Source organism: Dipteris shenzhenensis, chromosome 17 (assembly GCF_047967505.1).
Source record: "Dipteris shenzhenensis isolate YYH24624 ecotype China chromosome 17, Dip_SZ_1.0, whole genome shotgun sequence".
In the NCBI taxonomy this organism is placed as follows: domain Eukaryota; kingdom Viridiplantae; phylum Streptophyta; class Polypodiopsida; order Gleicheniales; family Dipteridaceae; genus Dipteris; species Dipteris shenzhenensis.
In genome coordinates, this window is record NC_141612.1 from 43,761,520 (window position 1) to 43,783,240 (window position 21,721).

The 21,721-nt window shown below is 40.5% G+C and overlaps 1 protein-coding gene across 2 annotated transcripts; it reads left to right on the forward strand.

Moving 5' to 3' along the window:
- The first annotated feature begins 7,247 nt into the window (after nt 1-7,247).
- On the forward strand, nt 7,248-12,406 carry LOC147892159 (putative LL-diaminopimelate aminotransferase, chloroplastic). Of its 2 annotated transcripts, none has more exons than XM_087388244.1 (10): nt 7,248-7,333; nt 7,846-7,893; nt 8,080-8,147; nt 8,572-8,688; nt 8,918-8,980; nt 9,140-9,244; nt 10,153-10,203; nt 10,484-10,798; nt 10,883-11,092; nt 12,008-12,406. In XM_087388244.1, exons 2-10 carry the CDS (start codon nt 7,884-7,886, stop codon nt 12,299-12,301), a joined length of 1,233 nt encoding a protein of 410 aa, XP_087244370.1. In that variant the 5' UTR covers nt 7,248-7,333; nt 7,846-7,883; the 3' UTR covers nt 12,302-12,406. The 2 variants fall into 2 exon arrangements, with proteins under 2 accessions (XP_087244370.1, XP_087244369.1); XM_087388243.1 differs by having other exon boundaries at nt 7,316-7,450.
- The last annotated feature ends 9,315 nt before the right edge of the window (nt 12,407-21,721 follow it).

A 21,721-nucleotide genomic window follows, 5' to 3' on the forward strand; every position in this document is an offset into this window, starting at 1 on the left:
ACAACTTGCCAAAATTGGATTTTTTGGAAAGCTGAATGCAAAAAATTGCTATTTTTTACTCATTTGTGAAAAAATGGCTTCCTATCATACGTCCAAAAAAACACACTGGAGAAACAGAATTCTTGACTTAACTAGATTTGCAGGAATACATAAAATTGAGCACATTCTCCATTAAACCAATTTACACACAAGGAAGCAAGGAAGGATATTGGGAAAGAGAATGTCGTGTGTCATGAAGTAAGGAAGGAATGTTGTGAAGGAAGTGAGGGAATGTCGCAAAGTGAAGGAATGTTTAAGAGAATGTCCGCACTTTTCTTTTTTAAGTTTGAATTTGAATCTCTTGCACTTCTATTTTCTTAATTTTTAAATTTAAATTTGAATCTCCTGCACTTCTATTTTCTTACTTAAAATTTGAATTTCTCGCAATCTCTCATTTTTTAAATTCAAATTTGAATCTCCCTGCACTCCCTTTTCAAATTTGAATCTCCCCGCATTCCCCTTTTCTTTTCTCTTCCCTTCTTCTCTCCCTAACATTGTTTTTTCTTTATTTTGACTCTTGTTGGTAAGCTTCCAACTCTTCCATTCTCTCTCACCAATCTACCTCTTCCTCTCTCCCCTACCCATCTCTTTCTTCTCCTCTAGCTTTTCCACCTGCTCTGTTTCCTCTACCTTCCATCCGCTTCTCCTCCTTTTGCTCTTCCTTCCATCAATGACATGACATGGAATAGGAAAAAGAAAGGAAGGGGACGAAGGATGAAGGAAGGGGATGGAGGAGGAGGGAAGGGGACAAGGCAACCCCCAATTTGGGGGATTATCCCCCCTCCCTTACCCCTCGGTGGCCACAGTTGCCGCCAAGGGGTAATAGAGGGGGGATTATTCCCCCTCTCCCTTACCCCTTGGCAGTTGCGGTTGTCAAGGGTAAGGGAAGATAATAAGCATAATTGTAAGTAATTAATTTAATATTTTTAATTATAAAAAAATAAGCACATATTAGTGGGCACATTACATATATTATTGCAATTTTATGAGTGGTGCATGCGATTGTATCATTTAGCACATTACATTGCAATTGTGTGGGCACATTACAGTTGTATGATGGGCAAAATGCATTTAACTTTACATATCTTCATTGTAAAGCCTTACTGGTTATTTTTGTTGATGCATTGTATCTATCTAAAATATTCATTGTTTTTTCATGTAGGATTTTCAATTATTATGGAGCTTGTTGAAGAGATTAGAGCATTTTTCTCTGGCACCACCTTACATTTCAATGGGAAGGAGTATGATCCTGATAACTTTCAAGAGTTATCAGGAGTATGATCCTGATAATTTTCAAGAGAATTGGACTCACATCCACATGGGAAGAAAAGTTTGGTTTCTCATTCAAAGAAAAACTGAGCTAAATCTTATGATGTTGAGGAAAGATATCAAGCAAAATGAGGAGCCATGGAATGGAAGCTTCTCTGAGAAAGATATAACTTCTTGCATGGTAGTGGGAATTACAATGGAGCCAAAGCAACCATACTTATATATTTTTGTGAAGTGTTCACAGTCTGATATTGGGGGCTATCATTTTATCTTTTTAAGAGTTGTAAACAGGTTTGTAATGCCACCTCCTCCACCATCAAACTTTACAGAATTATGAGCTGCATTGGAGGCTCTCATGGATGAATGGAGCATATTTTCAAGTGCAGAGGCAAGTAGGCTACGTCAAAAGATTATGGCTGAGTACTTTAAGAGCTCTCCACACGAGATAGAACATGAATTCGGTCAGGAGTAGAGAGGGCACAAGCAGGATTAGAGGGATTCTAGTTTGGTTTAGAATCAGAGAGGGAACCAGTAGGATCAAAGGGATCCTAGTTTGGTTCAGAAGCAGCTTAGACAAGGAGCCCCACATAAAGTCTCTGTACGCAAACTCTTTGAGATAGAAACAGAAGCAGATGCTGCAATTGAATAGAAAAATGAAGAAGCAACACAACCGTTGTGGATGCAAGAGAACTACAAAAGATAGAAGAAGAGGAAGGATGAGTCATGGCCATGTTGGTGCAATCTGTCAAAGGCAAAGAAAGATGAAAAATGCAAAAGATTAGTACTGCAAGGGCCATAGTTCCAAAAGAATCCTCCAAAAATAGACAATGTTCCTCTATCAAGAAACTACAGGTCAAAGAGTAACATGTGATAGATAAGAGAAAAAGGAAGAAGAGTTAGATCAAAAGGTTGAGGAAGATAAAGATGAGCTCATGTCAATAAAGAACCTCAATTTGTGTCTTAATGAGACAATCACGGAAGATGATGTGGGATATACATGGGGATAGAAGCCCTATGTTGTGGAAGCAGAAAGCAAATTTTTTACCAACAACCGGAATTTTGATATATCTTACGCTATGCATATATTCAAGGCTTTGGTGGATGGCAAGAAACCCGTGGTCTCTAATGTAGTCATGCATCCAATGATGTTCTGTCCAAAGATAGGCAGCTGTGACAATGGAATTAAGTTTGAAGGACCTACGCAGTTTGAGGAGACATTCACCCAATTCCTCACTCAATAACTTTGACAAATCCTGAACGAACAGTGTGAAGAGGCAAATTCCAAGAGAATTTGACAAGAAAAGTTTCTTGATGCATTGCAAATTTGAGCCTATTGATGGTCATCATTACGCTTATGCTTGCAATGAATTTGCTAGACAAGCAAGGGACTCCAGAAGACTGACTCCATAGCCAATTTCAAAGGTTCTTCCCTTCCATTTTTATATGGTCACAATATGTATTTTCAAGCACTCGACAAAATGTTTGATTGAGTCTGAAAGATTGAATGGTGATATTTTTGCAAAGCATAAGATAACCTCAACATTGGAAATCCTAATGTAGTCTAGGTGTCTATGGATGACTATTGGTTCTACAGCTACTGCTGCAACACATTTGAAAAGAACTACCACAAAAGTAGATGCAGACACATTTGTTAATTTTTACACATGTTTAAGTGCAGTTGTACCAAGGGGAAATCAAGAACGAAAAGAATCTCTCACAAGCTTCAAGGTAGTAAGAGATAGGTATGCAGACTACAAAAGTATAATTTTGTGGCCCGATGAGGTGTTTGATAAAGTTGTGGCAGTCTGCCATGCATATGAGAAGGGTAATGTCACCTATGAAGGTCCTTTGTTTCTATCACAAAAATCAAAAGTTGAGAAAAAAGAGGTGACAGTAAGAATGTGGAGGCCCTTAAAATATTTTCCGGACCCTAGGTAACCATGTAAGCAGAGAAACTCCTTAGGAAAGAATGGATTTTTGCCAAGAAGGACAAAGATCATTAGATGGAGAAGTGCATCAATGTACATGTGAAACGTGATTCAGTGGTGGTGGATAGTGCGATTAGATATTTGCTCACCGAAAAAGATATCCCTATTGGTCAGTGCAATATTGACCCTAGTATTGTGAAGCATATATCAGCTTTATCCACAACTAAGAAAAAGGCATGGGCACATAAGTGAATGAAGAACCAAGAAGATGGGTCCGAAGTAGTTAGCTCGTTCATGAGATCCCAAATCCCGCAGTTACAGGTGATTGCGTATGTTGACAAGCTTGTAGCGTACAGAGGAGTTCAAGATGAGGACTTTCTACTTGATGAATGAAGTTTAGATAAGCCCCAAGTATTCTTCATTGATGAGGTCTCTTCCAATGATATTTGCCAATTCATTGATAGAATACTATATACCACCATTAGTAGAGTTCGAATATGCAATATTGTCATTTTTGTTAATAAAGAAAACAAGGAAGAGATACATAGAAGTTTGGAGAAAATTGCCAGTGATTTCAAGATCTACAATGATGTATATGCAACAAAGAGAAGCAAGAGAGAATGCGGATTAAAGATCCAATGCCTGAATCATTCCTGTTACACATGCGATGTCCACATCTTGACCACTTGCTACATGATAACATAAGGGGGACTTCCAAGAGTTTGCATCTCATGCTAGAAGAGCAAGAAATCCATAGGTCCTCTTATCATCTAAAGCACTCCAAAATCTATGAATGTTCAGTAAAAAGTGGAAGTCTTTTGATTACTATGTTGGAATACTTGCAACCGCCTAATTGGGAGGTCACCTTATTGCAGATGGGATATCTTTTTGAATATCTTCTCAGAAAGGATATTCCACCAATACTATTGAAAGAAAGGCTTGCATGGCACGCTAGCTGGTCTAACTATCGGCTATGAGAAATAGGTGTCACATAAGAGGATTGGAGATGATCACATGGATGATCTTGATGGCTCCCAAGATGAAGAGTACGCAGATAATGATGAAGAGGATGCATGTAATGATTTAGAGATGATCGCAAATGATGACATGGATGATCTTCATGGAAGACATGGAGTCTGTGCAAATTTCTCAACAATTGGGATATGATAAACCATTCATTAATGGTGCTGCAATAAAGCGATATATAGGACAACTCCAAAGCTTCTATTTACAAAAATGATTAATGTGATATATTCAAGTGTGATGTATAATGTAACTTCTACAGCACATTATTTTAATACAAGAATGTATTTTCTTGTGCTTAGTCTCTAGAGTTTTGATTTCATTCTTGTATTTGTGAATTTTACTAGATTGGAAGACAGGAATAGGAGTAGCATGTGTGCTATACACATATACTATTAAGCACAATGAGTTCAAACCCTCTACCTTACCACTCTAGGTTCACGAGAAATTCTATGTGAGGGGTATTCACTTCATGATTGCTTATTCAACAATTATTGGAGCTGGACTTGGCTTATTTGTGCTCAAAACCATCAAAATTGGAAAAACCATTCTAAGATATGGAGGACCAAAGTACAATATTTTGATTGGAGAAATCTATGCTCATTAAGTCATCAAGCACTAGCATATTCTATTGTTGAGGATCCAAGAGTTGATGGTGAAGAGAATCAATTGTACATTGTGTTGGTGATATACATGATGGTAATGTGAGAGGCTACATAAATAGTTGTAGAGAGTGCATGGAGTACAAAAATGTATGCTATGTGTACTCACCCAACCTAGGACCATGTTATTCTTGTGAGTTTAACAATGCTGTTGAAAATGGAAACATCACTTTACAAATAACTTGTGATATCACCGTACGGGAGGAACTATTTACAAAATATGATTTCAAATTGATTTTTTGTTGTTGTCATCACTAATTTTGACAAGAGGGATCATTCCTACAATTACTTTTTATTGTAAGAATGTGACATCAATTAGGCATGAATTGTGAGTTTTGAATAGTTTCTAGAAACCAATTTTAATGAATCACTCCATCCATTTCTGAGTATTATGTAAACTCTTCGTATTAATAACACAATGTTGAAAAAATTAACACTTATCCACTACTGCTTAGTATGTGAAGTTTGATCATGTGTAGTTCGATTTGGTCGTATGGTGTAGTTTTGTCTTACATGCAAATGGAAATACAATGCTTTTCTCCATTATGATGTGCACAATTTCTAAGTACATTTGGAAGGTTATTGATTGATTTACTACTTAGTTTATGTTTTGTATCTTCTATATGGGAAAAAGCTATATTGTGGAATTTGGGAATCCTAAAATGGATACAAATTTCCCAATATGTTGTCCATACGTCAAAGATTCTTTTGAATGAAATAAAAGGAAGACATTGAATGATTGGCACAAAAGTAGACAAATATTCCTTGAAGGTTTGAGAAAAGCCTTGCTAAGTGAAGAATTCATCTACACCTAGGTGACACTTCACATCCATCTTGACCCTTAGAAATAATCCAATTTAATATTATATAGGTGGAAACAAATTCCTCTACCATCAAAATAGTCCAACTTAATATTCTAGGCATGAAAGAAAATTTCATTCTATCACTTTCTTACTCTACCCATGCATACTCAATATTGAAAGAAGCATGCATGGTCATAATCTAGATAAAAAACCAATGGTACCTATTTATCGGATAGTGCTAGCCACAAAGGTTGCTAAATCACTTCTACCTTCCTTGCATTTATGAATATCTACTAATCCTTGAAGAAAGTGTCTAGTGTCAACAATCATGCCCGAGGAGTTTACATTTGAAGCGGGAATGTCACATAGGTTCTTGTTTGTAAAACAATATGTTGGTTTTAAAAAATGTGAGAATTTCTTGTTTTGTAGATAAAGAAGCATGTTAAAAAAGAAATGTTTTGACTAGTTAGAAAAATTTGACAACTTTTCTCTTATTGCAAAATATCCAAGAAAATAAGCCTTTTCTTCTATAAAGAGGATTACTTCAAAAATACCAAACTTAGTATCTTATCTTTATGATGGATGTACATATTTTAACATTGGTTTTAAATGAAAAATGTTATAATTTTCTTAGATTTATAAATGCAACAATCTATTGTTACCTTGTTAAAATTGACTTTATGAGTTATTGTATTTTTCATTGCCATATCATCCTCGTTCCTTGTGTAAAATGATTTGTTGTTTTAAAATCCCTTTTGACACCCTCCGAGAAATCCCTTGACCCTTTTGATAGAGGTATGTAAGAAAATCACACTAAGTGCATCAACCTTGCTAGAAGAGGCATAAGGGTATGTTACTAGAAGAGGCATGAGAGGTATGCAAATAGAAGAGGCATGAGAGGTATGTAACTAGAAGGGGCATGAGATGTATGTAAGAAAATAACACTTGCACCAACTTTGCCATACAACTAGAAGTGACACATATCTCAATGAGAGTAAAATGTCAAGACATTGTAAGAAAAAGGGTGATGTAGCATTGATTGGCTCATCTTTGAATTATGCCTTGCCTTTTTAGATCTCTAAAATAGACCTTGAAGATGATGGTGGTAGTATGGAATTCTCCACCTGGGGATGGGGATGGGGATGGAGGTCCTTGTTGTCAAATGGAGATGGTGGTAGTATGGAATTCTCCACGTGTGGATGGGGAACAAAACATACACATGTGCCGGATTTTACACCAAATTACTCAAACTCTTAACAACTGAGCGGGATTTGAGCCGGTGGTGCGAAATACACTAAAGGGCAAGGGTTTTTAAAAAAGCAAGGAAACGGGATTTTCTGAGGCAAACCAAGATGTTCGAAAGGCCAAGTCAAATTTCAAAACCAAAAAAAAATTCTGAGTCAAGGGAGGATTTTCAACATCTTGACTTTGGGAAATGGGCAGAACATTCACGTGCTGCAGTGGACAGGTCGCTATTATTTAAACTTAGCACCTGCACAATCGTCGTCTACGTTAAGCGAGTTGCCGCGCGCACCACGTAACTTGTCTCCTCCCTCTGCTCAAGCCAGTTGCCGCACTCACCCATTGCTCCCTCCTACCTCTGCTGCAGGTTGGGCGCTCTCACCTTTGCCACCTTGATCTTCTAGTTTTGCCTTTCAATGGCTTTGGAGTGCCTTCGCGCTTATGTCACATCGCGCGAGAGACATATCGAGCGCGCACTCATCTCGTAATGCCCTTTGGGATCAATAATGCTCCAACATCTTTCAGTTTCAATAATGCTCCAACATCTTTCAGATTCTATGCCCTGTTCACAGCTGGCAATGAGCACATCTCAGCTTGTTTATTGGATTTTTCTTTGGATACTCAATTCCATCATGGTGTCCTGTGTATAAGCAGTCACAGCTCAATTTTCTGATATTCCTTCCTTGAATTTCTACCTTCTCTTATCGGACGAGCTCCTGATTCCTATCAGGAATATGCTGATTCTCTTGGGTTCCTTCCATGTTAAATTGTATCTACAAAAGTACACAGTGGACTGCTATTCATTGTACTAAATCCCTGTCATAAAAGGTTGATTCGCTTTTTGCAGCTAACGATTTGATTCTGTTATCCTGTTTGCAGTTAAGACTTTCGCAGAGTGTACATCAATAGACACGGCAATGGGAAAAGGTGCTTGCTTAATAGATGCAAAGTTTCTATGAACACATGCTTTGATGATAGTAACGATGCATTATCTTGGACAGTGATCACTGTATTTTGGTCATTCTTTACTGTGTTCAAACATACGTTCTACTGTTACATTTCGAAAATGACTAAAATGAGAAATGTTTTTATGACGAACGATTCTTTATGCAGGTACTGTCACAAATGTACAGCGTAATGCCAATGTAGCAAAGTGTGGAAAAGGAGTGTTCTTTCTTGAGGTATAACACAAAAATACCATAGGATTTACCTTTCTGAAAATAGTTCTTTTACTGAGACAAGAAAGTCCTGTGAAGGCTATTTCAGGGCAATCAGCTGCAAAATTAAAGCTTAATCAATACACATTCGCCCCACCATGTTGGATTTTTGTCTGACATGGATGCTCCATTAGCATATATTGCCATCTCATGTTGACATACCCTGCAAGGGGCAAGCATTTAGTTTTTTTTTCTCGAGTCACTAAAACGCAAAATCTATATTGGTGGAGCTTCCATAATTGTTGTCATTTAGTACTATATCCTTTTTCCTTTGGTATTGCACATTCATTTGGTCTAATTGCATCATAATATCAAACTTACCCACAATAATTGAATTAACTTTACCCCTGGTTTAAGTTATTCTTGACTTACGTTACATGGTTTTCAGGTACAAAAAGGACTTTTGGCACACCTTGCAAAATATCCCAACGCAAAGATAGTAAATCTAAGTGTAGGAGATGCAACGGAGCCCATTCCAAGAGTTATTACATCGGCCATGGAAGAGGTATATTTCAGAGATCTTGGTCACAAGGTGCAAAAATTGTGCATTCCATCAAATTGTGTCCTCTGTGTCCAAACCTAGGATTGAAATAGTTACAGAGAAAATTTTATCTATTGTTTGGCTTCTATGTTTATATTATATATTGTTTTTAATTCTTAAAGCTCCCACGTGGGAAAACTGATTCTACTGTTGTATATTCTTTCTTATACTAAGAATTGAGAATCTGTTGCAGTATGCACGTGCCTTGTCTACTCGAGCAGGTTTCTCTGGATACACCTTTTTTCATGGCAGCGAGGTAAGTTACAAGCGATATTCGATTATTTTTGTGCTGAGTCAATGCTAGCTACTTGTATTCCTTTTCCGGAATATGTCCAGACAGGGTTATCTATTTACAAGGTGATTCTTGATTAATTCGAAAGTCTTACCCCTAAGAAGTTTTATGGCATTTCTCCAGGCTTTACGAAAGGCAGTTGCAGAAGTACTGTATAAAGGACTGGGACTGAAAAGCTCAGAGATTTTTATGTCAGATGGAGCAAAAGGGAATCTTGCACGCCTTCATGTAAACACTTATTTTCTTTTCGTTACAGGGGTCTCTCAAAGTGGTTATACCTTTCGACTATCACTTCATGATCTTTGAAGGGTAGTTTTCACTTTTCATGGAATATTTAGCCGGGCTAGGCTTGTAAATAGACTAGGGCTCAACAATCATGATGCCAAGGAGACTGGTGTTTCCTAGGGACAAGAACCTACTAGCCTGTGAGTAGTAGCTTGGCGGAAGGGACATGTGGGATGGGTTGCATGACCTTACCTTCAAGCAGACTAGCTTCTCCTAGACCAGATCCATACTTTGAGATCTGCAAGATTGGTCATGCCAAGATCATTGTGAGTCTAAGCTATAATGGCCTATTGTGGTTTGTTTGCAGTATTCATTTGGTTTCAGACTCACGATGTAGAGTGTTGGAACTTGTGTTGAAAGAAACACATTTTTCTTGAATGAAGTCCAATACAGCTGTCACAAAGACCTATGTTTCAGGTTAGTAGAGTCTCTATTAGGAAGGTGTCTGGAAAGAAGTAGTGAAACATGTCTAGTCATGCGAGCCATGCCAGCACAACTAAGTGGGCAACAATCTCTTAGCTGCCTTCTACAGGCAAGGAATTGGATAGCATTACGTTGTGGTTGATGGGCTTACTAAACAAGCCCGTTTATCCCCTAACAAGATAAGGATTTGGCAAAAATACATATATACATGCACGCTCAGCCCAACTCTAGTAAGTGCCATGAGCTAGCACTGCTGATAACAGAAGACAAAATGGAAATGAAAAAAAGGGGCTACTGCTCTGTTGCATATTACGACAATATGGTGGAAAGCATCCTAATCTCAATACCAAAACACGTGAAGAGGAAAGTAGCCCAAATTTTCTTCAAGAAACTGAACTATTGTCATGGCATTCTTTTTTCCCTTGCAGGTATTATTTGGTTCAGACGTAACAGTAGCAGTATGTGATCCATCTTATCCAGTAAGGTCCTGCACCTTGATTTCATAGAGCTCATGAAGTGTCTGCTAGGCTGCATTCTTTTACTTAGTCTTTGAGTGCTAGCAACCAATAGTAGTTGATTGGATTTGCCAATTGGAATGTCTTTTTTTCCTACTCTACAAGCCCTATAAAATATTGATGAATTCTGATAATACCGCATATATCTCATCAGTGAACTCTGCTGTAATGATGATCCATATTGTGTTATCCTGTATTAGTGACAAGGCATGAATTGTAAGAATTCTGATTGTATGTTGTTCAGGTAATTACCCAAATATGCTCATTGATGACTGGCTCAGTTGCCAATGGTGTACAAGATGACAAAAAGCTGGTGTACATGAAATGTGTTCCTGAGAACAATTTTTTCCCAGATTTTACAGCTGTGCCTCGTACAGATATTATTCATATTTGCTCCCCAAACAATCCTACAGGAGTAGCAGCCACAAGGAAACAATTGGAGGACTTGGTTGCATTTGCAAAGAAGAATGGGTCCATCATACTTTATGATGCTGTTTACTCTTTTTTTATCACGGATGATTCCCCCAGATCAATATACGAGATTCCTGGAGCAAAGGAGGTGATTGTCAAGCCACAGTAGATTACATTTTATCTATCTTTTTAACAATGGTTTAACTCCTTTTTGTTGTGCTTTTTTATTCAGGTGGCCATAGAGATTGGATCCTTTTCAAAATGTGCTGGCTTCACAGGAGTTCGTTTGGGATGGACAATCGTTCCTGAAACACTATGCTTTGCTGATGGACAACCCATTATAAGGGATTTTGAGCAAGTCTCGGCCGTAACTTTCACTGCGGGCTCTTCAAATATTGCACAAGCTGGGGGTCTTGCTTGTTTGACCCCCGAAGGCATGCAGGTGAGAACATAGCTGGTTCGCTCTTTGCTTAATAGTCTGGTTCTCACTCAGAGATGACTTGGCATCCCAATCACACATCCTGATTATAAACTAAAAAACTAGGCCTTTTTTGGTGCAAGACATTGCTTGTATGTAATATCTCCATCAACGCAATCAATTCTATGCCAGGATATCATTGAGACAATAGTAGGTTCAGCTTTATCACCTTGATGCCTAAACCTGATGAGAAGCAATTCCTCGTATACTGAATGCTTTGAGGCTTTTCTCTGTCACCGAGGCTCAAAGTTCTCAATGCATGTCTTCATCCATATAGGCATGAAAAACTGTAGCAAAGCTCTCGCCTAAATAATAGGTAACTCATTCAAGGCTCCTTGGAGCGCCTTGAACCTCCTTTTTGGTGCCTTTAAAAAGACCCTTAAAGACCTCACCTATTTGTGACCACAGCCTACATGCTTTGCTTCATTTCTCAGCTGTTGTTGCTCTTCTTCTTTTGCTTCCTTCTCAGTCCTCCGTTCAGCTCTCCTTGTCCAGTCTCACCCTCGTTGCCCTCTCAGGCCTCTGTCATTTTTCTTTAAGGAAAGGAGGTAATACCTCCAAAGCTTGAAAAATCAGTGTCATTTGACGCTCACCTCTAAGGTGCTTTGAATGCTATGCACCTAATGACTTGTACAACCCTGATATCCCTTCAGGTGCTTTATTGGAGTTTCACTGCAAAAATAAATGTTCTCTTATCCCATTTTACTTCCTGCTTCATGGTCAAGCCCGCAGGGACTCAATATTCTGTTCTTACAAACTGCACATATCGTATGATGTTAAAGGAACATGAAATCATATGTTTGACAAAATTGAAGTTGTTTCTTGTCATTTTCAGCATGTCTTATGCAACTAATATTCAGATCGAGGTCATCTGTGCAGGCTTTAAAGACGACAGCTGAGGTTTACAAGGAGAATGCTAGGATTCTTGAGGATGCATTTGTTTCATTAGGGGTTAAAGTATTTGGAGGCAGGAATAGCCCATATCTTTGGGTAGAATTTCCAGGCTGGAGTTCTCGTGATATCTTTGCTAAGCTTTTGGAAGAGGCACACATTCTCACTATTCCAGGATCTTTGTTTGGACCTTCTGGAGAAGGATTCATGAGGATCAGTGCATTTGGTCACCGGGAGGACATCCTTGAAGTAGCAGGAAGGTTAAGACAGTTACAATTATGATTTGAAAGAATTAATGTGACTGATCTTTATGTAACTCAAACACCTACAAAAGTTTTTGTTCGAGTGGTGCGTTCAGATGAAATAAGATTTTAATTTTACGCTTCAGTGCATCATATTATGGCTCTGCTTTCCTTTATTATTTATTGTTTACAATGATGCAATGGGATTAAAGGAGTTCAGTTATATGTACATGTATGGGAGCATATGTTTATACTATCGTCTACACCCACCATTGGGTGTGTGTATATGTATGAGTGTGTGTGTGAGAAAAAGTGTGTGTGTGTGTTGTAGTGTGTGAGTGTGTGTGAGAGAGGCGTCGTGATTGATCGAGGAGCGATGGAGGAGAGGAGATCGGTGGTGAGGTCGTGAAGGTTGCTGCGCAGCCTTTTTGAGTTCCCATACAGGTCCGTGTCAGGATTCCGCTCCTTGTCCGTACAGCTGTACGGACGCCGTACAGACAGCGTTCTTCTTCCTGGTGAAGCCTCGCCATATCTGCTCGTCTTTTCCTGCTTTTCCCGTACAGCTTAGATCGACCTTTACTTTGCCTTTCGTCCTGCTCCGTACAATCTGCCCTGCTGTTCTGCGTCAGCAGTCCCTTCCCGTTCTGTTTTCCGTACAGCTTCTGTGTACTTTCACGCCTTCCGTACGTCCCAACCCCCATAGTCCTTCCATACTTCCGTACAATCTGTACCTTCCGTACGGTCCGTACAGCTTGCATCTCCAGCTCGTTCACTGTCCGTACAGTTTTGCTATGCTTCCGCCTCTTCATCAATCCCACCCTGTTTTCCTTCATGGAAGATCAGTTCAAAAGCTATTCTCGCAAGGAGTCTTCCCGGGACTCCAAAAGACAGCAAGTTGATTTCTCTTCTGCAGATTCTGTAGACGCTCACTATGTGTTTGACATGCTCAAAGATGAATTTCATCACAGCCGGAAGGAGTGGGCTAAACCTCCCCCGGCCATCAAGTTTAAGTTGAAGCTGCCTTCATTGGTTGCTCCTCTTCGAAAGTTCTCTCAGCAAGCAGTTATCATTTTTTTTCCAGGAAAGTTACCTTCAGCCAATGATGTGGCCCAGTGGGTTCAGGCACTGTTGGGAGGGTGCTTTGTTGAAGGAGTATATTTTGCTTCCAGGGGTTTTTATGAAGTGCATTTTTCGGATGCCTCATATCGTCAACAGATACTGGAGATGTCGCCCTTATTCTATGGCAGACAAATGGTGCATGTCATGCCATGGTCACCAAATAAGGACTACCACAGCCTTATTCGACATCACTGCCCTGTATGGATTGAGGTAGTGGATTTCTCGGACTATATGAGGGCTGAGTTACCAAGTTTGGCAGCCACTTTGGGGCAGGTTGTATGCCCACCCTGCCCTTCGGGTAATCGCAATCGCTTTTGCATTCTTTGGGATACAGATCACCCAACCCCTCCTTCCATTGCGGTTGAATTGCGGTTGAAGTGGAGGATGTTCCCCTCGGTGAAAAATACTTTGATCTGAAATGGGGAGTTTTTGCAGGTGCTTGTTTCACATGCCATAAGTTTGGCCACCTAGCTTCATAGTGTCCTGCAGTTTTGCATCAGCTCCCACCTACAGCTATTGCTCCAGAAATTACTCCTTCCCCTACTTATACTCCGGGGTCTAAGGCTATGCCTATCAAACTGGCTGATGTTGCCTCCAAATCAGTCCCTTCCAAAGAAAATGTGGTTCAGGTTTCAGCCAAGCAAAAGGATAAAGGAAAGGGTAAAATTTCAGAATCTCATGCCTCTACCCAGGGTGCCTGGCAGCAACCCAAAAAGGTATTCGCTCTCAAACCACGTCCGTTACAATCTCGCCATTGGGATGCTTCAACTTCTACCCCTGGTCAGACCTCTACCCCTGCTGACAGCCTTGCTTCTCAACTGTGGGTTGAGGTGTTAAAAAGGGGCATCCCAGTATGTGACAATGATGAGGATCATCGAGCTAATGATCCAGGAGGCCAGGTGGATGTTGATGTCATGGCTGAGACTTGACAGCTCATATTTTACTCTGCTTTTTGGTTTGACTGTACATATCTTCTATGTCTACTTCAATTACTTGCATTACATACAATGTTCAGGGTCTTTGTAATGTCAATAAGTGGAGACTTTTCTGGCATTATGTACATAGAATGCATCCCGATGTGATCTCTTTACAGGAACACAATCAACACTTCTTGGCTGGTCAGCAAGGCCACTATGCTGGTTATGATATTTTTTATGCTGGTACAATGCACTTTTCGGGGGTCTGCATGCTGGTCAAACATGATATGCAGCCCACGGTTGCTTACAATGACCCTCAGGGTCGATGGATGGCGATCAGGTGCAGTTGGCAGGTTGATCTTTATGAAATAGCATCTGTTTATGCTTCACAAACCTCTATGTCTAGAGCTCAAATGTGGGACTCCCTTAAACAATATCCATGGTTGTCCAATGCTTTTTTGTGTGGAGACTTCAACAACTTGCCTTCCACTCAAGATAATACAACTCATCGTTCTCACATGATCCCCACTGAGCTCCGACATTGGGAAGATATGCTCTCATCCCTGCAGATTTATGGCTCTCAACAAGGGACAGAGATATGGGTTATACATATCATCACAATGCCTTTACTCATTACTGGGCTCAACTTGACAGATGGTATTTGTTGCATGCTCAGCAGTATGCTGATTTTACATGTACACTTTGGGTTGACCATTCCCTTTTGCTCTCTGATCATTTTCCAGTATGCTTGACATTATCAATAGCACGTTTGACAGATGATATGCCTTTCTTTGGTCGTCGCCTGCTCCATGTTAATAGTGCTTATTTGCTTCATCACAACAATTTCAGAACATGGTGAGAGTGGCTGTCCGTCCCCTTCTCTTACATGCTCAGGAGGATATGGATTTTGCTTGGATCAGCCTTGCTCATCGCTTACAGGCTATTATTCAAGATTATGGACGGAGTTACATGGGAAACCTCAGGCTCAAGCTGAAATGGGCTCAATCTCACAAGCAACAAATGGATGCAATCAGTTCTCATAGGCAGCTTACCTCTTCTGAACAGGATTCTTGTGCCTCTGCGATTCATATCATTCACCAAAATGATCTTCGCAAATTAAAGAAATGGCAAATCCGAGCTCGCATGAAACCCCTTTTGGATAAGGGCTGTTCCTCCAAAGCCTTTTTTAAAAGTCTTCATGCGGATAGGCGAAAGGAGGATATTTGCAGGATCAAGAAAGATGATGGCACTTGGACCACTTCCAAATCCGAATTGGAATCGCTATGTTCTAGTCACTTTCAGCATCTCCTTTCTCTTCAGCCTGATCATCTGATGCAGGTGGATACATCTAGGTCTCAATTTCTTTTGCATGTTCAGCCCATTTGTCTCGGGAACATGCTTATGCATTGGAGCAGCCTTTTATGCTTAGTGAACTGGATGATGCTTTGAGTCATCTACGCAAAAGCAGCTCTCCTGGTTGGGATGGATTGACTGTCGAATTTTTCCGTGCATTTTGGGGTGATCTCAAAAACACTCTTCTTCTAATGATCAATCATGCTTGGGCAGAACAATCTCTTCCCCCATCCTGGAAACATGGCCTAGTCAAATTGATTCCCAAAAAAAGCTTGTGTGAGACGATGGCTGATTGGAGGCCTATATCTCTCATGCCTGTTATTTACAAACTCATTGCTAAAATGATTGTCCTCAGAGTTCGATTCTTTTTGCAAGCACGACTTCATCCTAGACAGTATGGGTTTGTCCCCAGAAGGCAGATCACTGACAATATCTCTAATGCTTTGCTTGCAATTGAGTATGCCAAATATTCTAAACAAGACGTTCTCATTCTGCAAGTAGACATTGCGAAAGCATTTGATACTGTCCATTGGGATTTTATCTCTCAGACCATGCAAAAATTGGGATTTGGCCCTCGACTCGTCCATATCATATATTGGCTCTATTCTCAGGCCATAGCGCAGTGCTTGCTTGGTGGTGGGTTATCAAGAACCTGGACTATGACCCGGTCAGTGAGACAGGGTTGCCCTCTTAGTTCTTTACTGTATGCCATTGCTACCCATCCGCTACTGTTGCATATGGATTATCTTGCAGATACAGGACAGCTTCATGGCTTGCAAATTCCAGGGGCACGGTCTTTTCTTGCACAAGCATATGCTGATGATTCATACTTTATGCCCAGGAATTCTCAAAGTGACCTTTCTCACTTGATGCATACACTGAATGACTTTGGCATAGCTGCTGGACTGCAAATCAATTTTTAGAAATCGAAACTTCTAGCTTTGAAAGAAGCTGATTGGCATGCGCTTCTCTGGCCAGGTCACATTATCTCTTCCCACACTATTGTGAGGCATTTAGGCTACCCCATTAGCTGGAATATTACTCCGCAACAACAGCTCAAATGGGTGCTTCAAAAGATCAACAAGAAGCTGGAATACTGGCATTTGTCCACTTGGCCTTTACATGTTCGACTTCGGATAGTACAGTCCATCATTATGGCATATGTGCAATTTTATTTGCCTCTCCTTCCCTGGTCTTTCAAGCATGTGGCTTCCTATATGTCTCAGGCTATGGAGATTTTTTGAAAAAGCAAATCTCATAAAAAGGCTTTGCGATTACTACCTATGCAGTCTATTTGTTCACCTAAGACTCATGGGGGGCTGAACATTCTCAATCTCCAAGTTCATATGTTGGCAAGAAAGAGCACTATGATTGCTGATTTTTGTCAGCAAAAACAGCCATGGGCTATTATGTTAGCAGCAATGTGTGGAAACATGGCATCTCATGCATATGGGCATTGGATTACAGATCACTGGGAAGCAGTCATGACCACATTTCAAGGGAAAATTCTTGGTTGCCCTGTTTCTAATGCTTTTATTCATGATTGGAAGAGAATTCTCTCATATGCAAAATGGACAGGTGCTTCTTCTCATCATGGTAATTCTCTTCGTTTGGAAAGCATCCATTGGAGCAAGGTGTTTGAATCGCCTCTTGCTTTACAGGCACCTATTAAAGCATACAATCTCATGAAATTGGGCATCAGATTTGTTGCTGATGTTGTGGATCAACAAGGTTGTATGCTTTCATTTCCACAAGCTTGCAGGACATTCTCCTTGGGTCTACATCATAGGTCCATTTGGAGAACTCTTTCAACTATGTTGCAGCCAGTTGTTCCGGTCCCTACACTGTTTGTACAGGACAGATTACTGGACTGGAAATTGACTTCCTTACCTCCTGCTACTCATACGCTCTCAATGCATAATTTGACCTCCTCGAATGTCTACAGATTTCTTCTTCCACCGCCATGGATTGATAAGCATGCCAACACTCTTTGGAATTTGGATAGGCCTCTATCTTGGTGGCAATCACGACTCATGAAAATCTGGAAAGCCAAATTGCCATTGAAACAGAGGTTTTTCTTTTGGAGATGTATAGTTCCATTGGGGCGAAATTGGCAGCACGCCGCATTGCTTCCCCCTCCTGTCCCCGTTGCTCTCATCACTGTGAAACAGTTCCTCATCTATTATGGTCTTGCCCACACTCTCGCATATTGATCACTCGTATTTCTCATTTGCTGCGGCTTCGGTTTCCCTCCATCAAATTTGGGAAACTTTTCTGGATGTTTGGATGCCTCTCATCTCAGATGTCTCCATTCCTCCTCTTCTTTCACTGGACTCGCTTTTGGGTACTATGGACCATTTGGACTCAGAGACTGCATTCCAGGATGGGTCAACAGTTTCCTCAAGCATATATTTTCTTCAGAATGTCCCTCAAGCAATCCTTATATGACAGTTTTGCTGCAAGGGACTTGGATGCTACTAACCTTGAAGTGTTCTCTATCTGTTTTTGAGTTTTTTACATTGGGCTCTAGTTTGGAGTCTAATGTCAGTGTGTGGGAGTCTTTCCATCTTGTAAATTTATGAGAATATAGATACACTGGATTTTACCAAAAAAAAAGTGTGTGTATGTATGAGAGCGTATGTTTATACACCCACCATTGGGCATTGATGGCGTCAGTGAGGATGCCATAGCCTCTAGCCCCTGCTATGCGTGATGGAGTTTATGGTTCTGACCTTGTAGGTGACTGCCATGAGGTCAAAACCGGACTATTTAAAAAAAAAGAGAAAGTTGAGTCTGGGCATTGTTCCTGTATTCTTATACATATATATAAACATCTATTAAGTATCTTCTATGCGTGTACATTGCAGTTCAATAATGATTGCAGCCACAACTACATGCCTAGGGTGAACATGGGGGGGGAAGGTGGGAGAAGTCTAAGTGAAAGTTTTTTGTTTTGTTTGTTGCTTCTTCTTTTTTTGTTGGGGAGTTGGGGGGGTGGGGGTTGGTACTATGCATGTGGCTTCTCTTTTGATAGCCTAATCCTCCTCCTCCTGTTCCTCTTCTCTTGTTGTCCATGGGACTCTTGATGGCCACACTTGGTAGTGCCCCAATTAATTGAATGCCTTTTTCTAGCAAACTTCGACACATTGTATTTATATTGAAGTGCTCCATCTTGATCAAAATTGAGCAAGGATACGTTTTGATCGTAAGACTTACATAGTCAAGCACATGGATCAAGTTTCCTTATGATGCTCTATGTTAGAATGCTTGTATGGTAAGCTTTCGGCTCGCTCTCTCTCAAAACCATTGCTATGGAGCTCGATTTTTTTTGGATACAGTTACGCCCTGATTCTCTTCCTCTTTGACTCTTGTTCCATAGCAAGACTAACTAGGGCCTAGGCTTAACTAACCTGGGATCTTGGATTGGATTTAAGTTTAGAGTGTGGTGCAAACAGGGTCAAGACAATGTAGAGTACATTGCATAGTGTACAGTTATCCCATCTTGCGCACTCCACTCTCTCCCCTGAATCTTCCAAGAAAGTATTGTACCATGTGAGAATCCAAGCCCTTGCTTTTGGCAAGGCACAAGCCCTCCTTTGAGGCATCTTCATCTTTCTTAAGCTTTTCTTGTAGAGCTCCTCCTCATCTTCAATTTGAGACGGAAAGCTCAAGATATTCTCTTTAGTATTCATTTTTTACAAGGAGTTTGCAAGGAATTTCAGCCTCCTCTGACTCTTTGGTTTTGGTCGACGGTGGAGCCTAGTGCAGCTCCTCCAAGCATTTCTGCTTCCTTTGAACGTGGTTCATTCCCACAACGGACGACAACGCTCAGCACAGAAGCGAAGGCCAACTCAGCTAGACTACTCTAGCGGTCTACACCTCGACAGGAAAAGGCAGTCAGCGACTCGGAGTGGCACAGCACACAGACGCTCGGATACAGCTTCAGCATACAACGACGAAGGCAGACAAGCGGCTAGAAACAAGGCAGCTGTGTAAGTAAGAAGCCAGGAGCGCCATCAACAAACGGCGCAGGACTACAACCAATGCTTGACGACCCAGACAAAATGCATCACAAACGATTCTACAAGCTATGCAAAAGGCTCGATTGCCAACAAATAACCACCAAGGAGACAACATGAGCATTGAGCATCACCTCTCGGCCATTCTCCAAAGATCCTAGTTGGCCCAATAGGAGGGACGGTCAGGCTCCCCGTAGATTTGTCTCTCGCCCATGAACTTCTCCAATCGCTACATGTTTGGCATTCAAATCTTGTTTAAATAGTACACTTTGAAAATATGAGTGCAATAAATGAAGAACCTTTAAAAAGAGAAATTTACATTTAGACACTAGTTTATATGTCTTTGAAATAATAAAATAAATTTAATCCACACATTCTCAATGTTACTTGTAACATTAAAGTAAATTGCTAGATTGGTTTTTATATAAAACCAAATTGAATTTAAAAAATGATACCTACTTGGATGATATTATGATATATAAAAGTATGTATTAATATTATCTTTACAAGTATGATACCTACTTTACCAACACTTTGGGAGATGCATGCCCAGGTGAGTTACTCTCTAACTTGAAAGATTCTATGATGCAAAGAGAAAGGGGTGCACAGCTTAGATCAACTAGAGGCAAAGAGGGTGACATTGTATATGCTAGTGTCTCTTGAAACAAATGAGAAATGGCTTGGGTGCACAACATTGAAAATTTTGTCAATCATAAGGATCAACATGGTTCTAGCGATTGGCCATAGAGTGTAAGCAATGCAACTCCCATCAAGGTGTAAGGAGTCTGTGGGCATTAACAGGATGCAAGAAGAAAGAAAGTCATTGCTAAGTGACATTTTTTTGGCTCAACAATAGAAGAGTTCCCAGGACACCACCAAAAAGGAACAAGATGCATGCAGTTTGACAAGCACATCATATGCATGCTTGACACAATGTAGGTTTGTACTATTGTTGCAATAAGCTAGGTTGTCTTGGAGCGCATGTGACCCGCATGTGATTAGAGAGACCTCAACAACGGAAGCGGAACAGAACAAGGTGAGAGAGAGAGGGGGAACTAGAAGAGAGAGCCACACAAGTTTTTTATGGTTGTTTCAAAACACCCTAATCTTCTATGTCATCCATATATATATATGTGTTTGAGTATTGTACGTAACCGGGGTTAAGATACAGTGACCTTTAACCCCCACAACCTCCCACTTAAAGGCCAATGTGCCTTTAAGGGAGAACAGCCAGTGAGCATACTATCCAATGCCCATCAATACACGACAATACTCAAACCGCTAACTAGGTAGACTATTCGTCAGCATATCTGTAGGGTTATCATCTATATGAACCTTGACAAACTCTATGCGCTTGTCCTCAAGCACCTCCCTGATAAAATGGTACCTGATCTCAATGTGTTTGTTCTTTGCATGAAAGACTGGATTCCATGCTAGTTAGCTGAATAACACTCATGGAATCACTATGCAATGTTAGTACACCTATATGCATACTTGGCCTCTATGGTAGACAAAGCTTGGCCTCTATGGTAGACAAAGCAACACACTTCTGTGCGTGAGACATCCACGACACTGCACCACCTACAAAGGTGAACACATAACCAGAAGTGGATCTCCTCCTATCCACATGCCCTACATAGTTTGAATCTGTGTACCCAAGTACACACATCTCTCCTCTGCCAAAGCAGATGCACATCTCTTTGGTACCCGTCATGTACCTCATGATGCACTTAATTACCTCCCAATGCCTTTTTTCTGGATTAGCCATATACCGGCGGCTAACAACTCCCACTGCAAATGCAATGTCCGGTCTAGTAGCTATCATAGCATGCATAAGACTCCCCAACCCCAGATGCATAAGGAACCTTGGCCATCATGACTCTCCTCATCTGATTTGGGACTATCTTCCTGACTCAGTTTCACATATGGAGGCAATGGAGTATTTACTGCCTTCCCTCCCTCCATATTGAAACGCTGCAACACTTTTGTAACATACTCCTTCTATGAAAACCAAAGGAGTTTTCTACTCCGGTCATGCGTGATGCGCATACC